The 7,586-nt window shown below is 35.2% G+C and overlaps 1 protein-coding gene across 1 annotated transcript; it reads left to right on the forward strand.

The window, feature by feature from the left end:
* Positions 1-1,317: 1,317 nt before the first annotated feature.
* LOC6637994 (putative fatty acyl-CoA reductase CG5065) lies at positions 1,318-6,430 on the forward strand. Its single transcript, XM_002061015.4, has 10 exons — positions 1,318-1,948; positions 4,219-4,335; positions 4,404-4,508; positions 4,580-4,723; positions 4,792-4,926; positions 4,999-5,119; positions 5,185-5,484; positions 5,559-5,691; positions 5,770-6,027; positions 6,239-6,430. The coding sequence occupies exons 1-10, from the start codon at positions 1,490-1,492 to the stop codon at positions 6,384-6,386; spliced, it is 1,920 nt and encodes a 639-aa protein (XP_002061051.1). The 5' UTR covers positions 1,318-1,489; the 3' UTR covers positions 6,387-6,430.
* The last annotated feature ends 1,156 nt before the right edge of the window (positions 6,431-7,586 follow it).

Below are 7,586 nucleotides of genomic sequence, written 5' to 3' on the forward strand. Positions count from 1 at the left end.
AGAACGCCACTTGATCGATCCGTACAGCTGTTTGTGTGTCTCTCTGTCGCTCTCTGTCTCTCTGTGTGTGTCTGTTTATTTAATGAAAATTTGTTTTCAATACTTTAATATAGAATGCCGTGTAGCTGCCGGTAGTGCGAGCATTCGTAAACTGTCATTCCTATCGATAGTGTCGTTGTTGTCTTGTCTCGTTGTTGTCGTCGTATCGTCTCGTCTCGTCTTGTCCCATGTGTGTGTTTTTATTTTAGTTAGTTCTCAATTTCACAATTTGCTACTTAAGTGGCTTAAGCTTTAAAAGAGCTTAGGCATATTTAGTTCCATTGTGCGTTAAATTCAATTGCGGTGGATTAAAATGTAAGTGTAAACTGTGAACCCAACAATTCTGAGAATACATGATATGATGTGAAGAAAACATTAGTTTTGGTTTTTTTCGATATGATGTTGGCCGATAGCCAAAACAGAAAGTCTAAATGGTTCTAAAGACGTCATTTGACGCAAAATATGTGATGCGTTTCCTATGGCTTCCCCCAAAAAAACACACAAAAATAAGCAAACATTTTGAGGGTTTCTCTCCTGTATACGCACTCTAACGACGCATGTGTGGAATAAGAATATTTATTTTTAGCCTGATTTGACAGATAATTTGAAATGGGAAGGTTTTTGGTCGTTTTTATTGTCAGCATCTAATTGAGTGTCAGTTTAGATATGGGCAACACAACCAAAATAGGGACAAGGAAAGACTGTTTTTATGCCTATTACCAAAAATCTAATCAAAATTGACAATGATTTCTGGACGTAGAGAAATAAATTACCCCATCTCTAATATTTACATACTAATTATGTGTATTTTCTTGTTTTGTTTTTCGTTACAGCTTACCAACCCGCACTAACTTAGCAGCTCTTTGAAATTCTCTCGATTTATTTCCCCCTCAACAAGAAACCGAAACCTAATTACGCACACACCCATTAGCCAAAAATCAATTCAATTCCAATATCAACTCGGCCAACTCTTTTGCTCTCTAAGGAAGAACTCAAAGCCCATGTTAGAATGTCCGTGTAAAGTAGCACGCTAAAGCAAACAAACAAAAAAAAAATAGAGGAAACCCAAATCGACATTAAGCGAAAATGGATAAACGCTTAAATGCGGGATAGTTAGATTTTGCAGTCAATACTTCAACAGATTTAATTGCATAATTTCCCCCTCAAAAAGCAGAAAAGAAAAAGCCACAAAACAAACAAACAAACAAAAAAAAGCTTCCAAAAGAAATAAAAACATTAAGCAAATACAAAAAGCACTTCCATAATAATAAAAAAACGGAAGGTAGTTGAAAAGAACAACAAAAACGCACACACACAACACTGTAAATGAGGAAAAATTGCTTCCTAAATTAACTTAAGCGAAAAGGAGGGAGAGATCATCACAAAACAAAAACAGAAAAAACAAAAAGGCCAAAATCAAAAAAAATCAAAAGACAACAAATTTTCGAACATGTCCAACGCAAATGTCAAGAAAACAGAAACGGAAAACTGCACCAGCAGCAGCAGCAGCAGCAGCAATAACAACTTCAAACAGTTGTCTTCGCCCTCACAACAATCCCACGATGGCAAAACAATTCTATTAAATGGCCATCAGCGTACCAATGGACTCACCCATACAGCGGCAGCAATTGCAGCCGCCACCTCCACAGCCTCCTTATCATCTGCAGCCTCATCGATGGCGGCGGCGACGACTTCTTTGGGTGTCGGCGGCGGCGGCGGCGGCAATTTGGGTCTAAATGCGGCATTGATTTCATCGACAACCCCTGCCACGGCATTGCCACCAAATACCAATGGCCTGCAGTCACCCTATGAACGTTATAGAGAGGATGACACCAGCTATGTGCCCATCGGACAATTCTTTGCAGGACGCAGCGTATTCATTACAGGCGGCACTGGATTCATGGGAAAGGTGAGTGAATTCTTCAACCTTTGAACACTTGACTCTGAACAAATTGTGTGTGTCTAAATGCTTATCTCGAAAAAAGTAGTAAACTTTCTGTTTAGGTTACTGGGTTAAGTGTAGTAATTAAAACTTATACAAATTAACTAGTTTTTGATCTAAGTACACACTTAACTTAACTGTCTGGGTCATTAGAATTTTGGTAAAAAAAAGCAAGTAAGTTGCTTAAATGAGGCACGCGCAACAATTGAAAATTGTAATAATTTTTTTTTTTTTAATATGTAGTAGCATACCTAATAATATATTAGTTAAAAGTTTTAAGAACTTAGACTTTGCATTTGCATAAAAAACTAAGAAAATATTTGTGTGTCATTCGCAGAATTATATAAAAAATATAAACGACTTTTGGACCAAAGGGAAAGTTTGTACAAGTTCTTCAATTGATAACAGTCTACAACAAAGTTCAGTTTCTAATCACTTTATGTACTTATAAAAGCCATCATATAATTACTTTTATTGCATTTCATGTTTATGAAGAATTCAATTAGGGTATTTACTGAGAAATTTAGAACGAATTTAACTTGCAAACGTTTCAAAAGATTCTGTTTTTTTTTAACTAATTAAAACAAAAATGAATTAGTTGGTCTTATTAACTTTTTAGTTTTCTTAATAGGTTAGGTAGGCATATATTAATTTTCTTTGGAGGTCGTCTAATATTTTACAAGTTTAATGTCTGAAACCAATGGAAAAAGTATTAGGCTTTAAAAAATAATTGTAGGTATATATGTCAAACAGAATAGTCTCCATTTAATTTCTTCTAATAATTCTATTAAACTTTAACTTTGTTTTGAAGGTCTGTTGAAATAAGTTTTTTATTTATAAGAGTATAATTTTGTAATTTACAACTATTTCCAGTTTATATATGAATATTTATTAGATATAATCTTTTAACTCGAAGCAAAATTTGATGAGCTAAAAGTTTAAATACATAACCTAAAATTCTGGAAAATTCGAAAAAAGTTTTAATACTTTTCTCTTAAAGATTGAAATATTATAGTTTTTAAACTTCTCCACTTTAACTTGTGTAGAAAATGAAGTAAATATATTTACCTAAATTTTAGTGGGGAAATCAATAATTATAATATTTCAAGCTGAAACATAAATTTATTTTTCCCTCCACTCACAATGAGCGCCTTTAATTTTTTTGTTGCATACTTTTCTGGGCATTTCATGCATACGCCGCGTGAACTTTAACTAGACAGCGAAATATTAAGTATTGAACTCTAGGGCATAATTAGCAATGCTTGATTGAAAACATTAAATAACAGTCCATCACATTATTTACCCTGATAATGAGTTCGTATATTGACGATGTGGCGATTGCCATTGCAAGTGCATTCGACTGTTGACTCACTGCTTATTGTTCATGGCATGCCAAGGCTTCATAACTGGCTAGCCAGTCCCTTCATCTTGCCCGCATCAGTCGTCTAATTGTTCGTCAAGTGCGGTTGTGTGTATGTGTGTGTGTGTGTGGGTACACGAACGACTGCTTCACTTCACTTCCTTCCATGCTCGGCATTAATACCGACATCATGCGGCTGTTGTGCCAGTTTTTGTCGTTTTTAGACTACATTGCATGTCCTGGGTCTGGTCTGGTGGGGTTCCTGACTGCGTCAGTATGACATGTAATCGCACCGGCGCCATTCAGACTATGACTCGATTGCACACTCCACCCCGGAATGAGTGAGTGAGTGAGTGAGTGAGTGAGTGAGTGTGTCTGTGTGTGTGAGTGCTTGTGTATGTAATGTGGGGCGTAGGCAATTCCATCGATTTTAGACTATAATTTAAATGTACAATAACGTCATAATATCCCTTTGTCGTCCTTCTCCCTCCTCAATCATTCACCTGTGTTCAATGACCGAACCAACCCAAAGGTGGTCTCTTTTTGTGGTTTTTGTGGGTTAATTTTCAAACAATTCTCACATCGTTTGATGGGCGTGTCAACCGACTGACTGACTGACTGTCCGATGCCTGCACGTGTCAATAGTATTCTCACCCTTGTTGTTGTGCAGCAACTCCTATAAGTTATTGGTTATTAGTTGGTACATACATAACCTAAGGCAACGAGGTGAAACAAGGACACCCTTTGAGCCTAACGAGTGGGTTAAGTGCGTTGATTGGGCGTTTCGATTGTCGCTTATAGTTCCAGCTCCTCTCATATTTAATTTATGAATTGGATAGTTGATTAATTGAGGCAATTATTATTAATACAATTTCAGGTACTTGTTGAGAAATTGCTGCGCTCATGTCCCGATATAAGAAATATTTATCTGCTGATACGACCGAAACGTGGCCAAGAGGTATCGGCACGCCTTACGGAATTGCTAAATGCACCAGTAAGTAAAATTACTTTTTTTTTCAATCTGTTGAATTTTTGTAAAATTCATTTCTTTTATCTATTTAGCTGTTTGAGTCACTACGTCGCGAAAAACCCAAGGAGCTGAGCAAAGTTATACCCATATCCGGCGACATAACATCCGAGGAGTTGGGCATTTCAGAAAAAGATCAGGTAGATATGAAACTTTAAAACTTTAACTTTAAACTCAAACTTAATTACTTTTATTTTTGTATATTCCTTAGAACCTTCTGTGTCGCAATGTTTCCATTGTATTTCATTCAGCTGCCACTGTGAAATTCGATGAGAAGCTCAAGCTCTCTGTCACAATCAATATGCTGGGCACGAAGCGTTTGGTTGAGCTATGTCATCGCATGTTGTCTCTAGACGTAAGTAGAATCAATATGGTGAATTTTATAAGATATATTTCTAAAGAGTATTCAAATTTTTCATTTAGGCACTAATTCACGTCTCCACTGCCTATTGCAATTGCGATAGAACCGATGTATCTGAGGTTATCTATGCACCACCCTATAATCCCGACGATATCATCTCATTAATCAACTGGCTTCCGGAGGATATACTCGATCAGGTAAATTATAAGATAATTAAATTAAACAAAAGGGGGAGAAAGTTAATTTGATCGTTGTGGTTACGTTTTCAGCTTACACCACGCCTCATTGGCAAACGCCCCAATACGTATACATTTACAAAAGCCTTAGCGGAGCATATGTTACTTAAGGAGGCTGGTAATCTGCCCGTTGCGATTGTAAGGCCCTCGATTGGTAAGTAAAGCCATTAATAACTATAACTTACTACATTCTAACTATGTTTTTCTCTCTGATTTTAGTGACTGCCAGCCTGAATGAGCCATTTGCCGGTTGGGTGGATAATTTTAATGGGCCAACGGGTCTAGTCTCGGCTTTGGCCAAAGGCCTATTCCGCACTATGATGTGCGAAAAGAACTATGTGGCCGATATGGTACCTGTCGATATTGTGATTAATCTAATGATTGCCGCCGCCTGGCGCACAGCGACGCGTAAATCCAATAATCTACTCATATACAATTGTTGTACCGGTCAACGTAATCCCATATTATGGTCAGAGTTTGTCAAACATGCCATGACCAGTGTGCGCAAACATCCCCTGGGTAAGAAAGAAGACAAAAAAAAAATACCAAAAGATTGTCCTTTTATTTATTTGTATGAACAATTTTCTTTTTAGAGGGCTGCCTGTGGTATCCAACGGGTGAGCTGCGCATGAATCGTCCCATGAATACGCTGAATTGTATATTAAAACACTTTGTTCCGGCCTACATACTGGATGGAGTGGCGCGCATTATGGGTAAAAAGCCATTGTAGGTGTCAGCTCCCTCCCAATCAATTTCTTTTAGCGATATCTGTTAATATAATTTGTTCTGTGTGTTTTCTTATAGCGTTGTCAACGTACAAAATAAAATTGCCAAAGCTGTGGAATGTTTAGAGTATTTTGCCACACGTCAATGGCGTTTCAAGGATGACAATGTGAATGCTTTGCTGCATACGCTCAGTCCCAAGGATCGTGAGATATTTGTATTCGATGTACGCCACATAAACTGGGATAAATATGTTGAACGTTATGTGTTGGGCTTCAGGGAGTTTCTATTCAAACAGCGGCCCGAATCGCTGCCAGCCAGCAGAAAGCGTATGGTTAGGTAAGTCTCAAGACTGAACTGGGACTTGTCCCCAAAAGCATGCTATAAGCAATTGGGAAATTCATATTTCATATATTCATTTAACTTTTGGAAGAATTGTCTAAAACAACGAAAACTAGCGACAAGACATTCCAAAGGTTCATTTGCATTTGCTTGTTGCATACTTGAGGGGGCCTATTTGATTGTCAATTAATAATTAATCTTTTAACAGACTGTACTATCTGCATCAGCTGACCAAGTTGGTGGCCGTTCTAATCACCTGGCGCTTTTTAATGTCACGTTCAAAGCGTTTAAATGACCTGTGGAGCGCCTTCCTGGACAATGCGCTGAAGATGGCACGTTTGATACCATTTTTGTAATGAATGAAACTTTGCGGTGATCATCACAATTGATTGGCAATTCATTGATTGATTTGATTAATTGATTGTGTGTGTGTTTGGATGTGTGGATTTGGATTTGTTAAGTCGCGAATCGATATCGATTGATGTGTTTCTATTTTGATGATATCGATATCGAGATTCATTGCAATTTCTAAATGCTTTAACATGGCGTATATTTTAGAGGTTTTTTTTAGCATATATTTAAACAAGTAAAACCAACACAACAACAAAAACAAACAACAAAACAAAACCTACACCAGCAAAACGAAAAAAAATAATAAAAAATGCATAATAAAATGTCGGGGTAATATTTGCGCGCATCCAAAAATAGGATAAAAAAAAAACACAATACTAAATACTACTGGGAAGAAAACACAAAAAAAAAGTAAATCAAGGAAATTATATTTTGGGGTGTTGGCATCATTGTGGCTCGAGTTTTTTGAGTTCAAGACGTAATTTTTGTAAATTTTGTGAAAAAAAAAATGAAAAGAAAAAACAAAGAAACAAAACGGAAAAATAATAAAGTATAACAAAAAAAAAAAGAACAAATTATTCCACCTTTTTGCATACAGAATAAAAATTAGAAGTGAATTATATATTATATATATAGATATATATTATATATAATCCCGCTAAAAACAAACAAAAACAAGAAAAATAAACAAATTATTAATGAATTTATGCATATGTCGAGGTTCAAAACATAATAAAGCAATTTTGCAGTAATTAGTAAACCACAAAAAAATAAAAAGAACAAAAAAAAAATATATATATATATTAATAAATGAATTATTAGTAAAGAAAAAAAAAAAGAAAACATTAAACTAAAAAAAGATGATGGCTTGTTATTGCTTTAAATTACATAAACCTAACGTAAACTATGCTAATTAATAAATTATGAATATTGCGTAAAAAGAAAACCGAAAGAAACAAAAAGAAAACAAAAAAACATATATTAAAACGAAAATGGAATTATTTATAATTGAAAGTAGTTTTAACATTTTTACATTTACAATTAAGTTTTCAATATATTAAAGAAAAAGACAAAAAGCAGAAGAAAAACAAACAAAAACTATTATATACGACAAAAGAAAACACAAAAAAAAAAAACAGAAATGGAAGGGAAATCAGATGAAATTATGATGATACAAAATTAAATTTATGTATATTATATAAATA

The sequence above is a fragment of the Drosophila willistoni genome (genome assembly GCF_018902025.1).
Source record: "Drosophila willistoni isolate 14030-0811.24 chromosome 2L unlocalized genomic scaffold, UCI_dwil_1.1 Seg72.1, whole genome shotgun sequence".
Classification (NCBI taxonomy): Eukaryota; Metazoa; Arthropoda; class Insecta; order Diptera; family Drosophilidae; genus Drosophila; species Drosophila willistoni.

What these genes read in the sequence shown, in the direction of transcription:
- LOC6637994 (XM_002061015.4), top strand. Translation starts at nt 1,490, where the DNA reads ATGTCCAACGCAAATGTCAAGAAAACAGAAACGGAAAACTGCACCAGC. An exon ending in CGGAATTGCTAAATGCACCA is followed by an intron (nt 4,336 to 4,403) that starts GTAAGTAAAATT and finishes TTATCTATTTAG; the next exon opens with CTGTTTGAGTCACTACGTCG. An exon ending in TGTGCGCAAACATCCCCTGG is followed by an intron (nt 5,485 to 5,558) that starts GTAAGAAAGAAG and finishes TTTTCTTTTTAG; the next exon opens with AGGGCTGCCTGTGGTATCCA.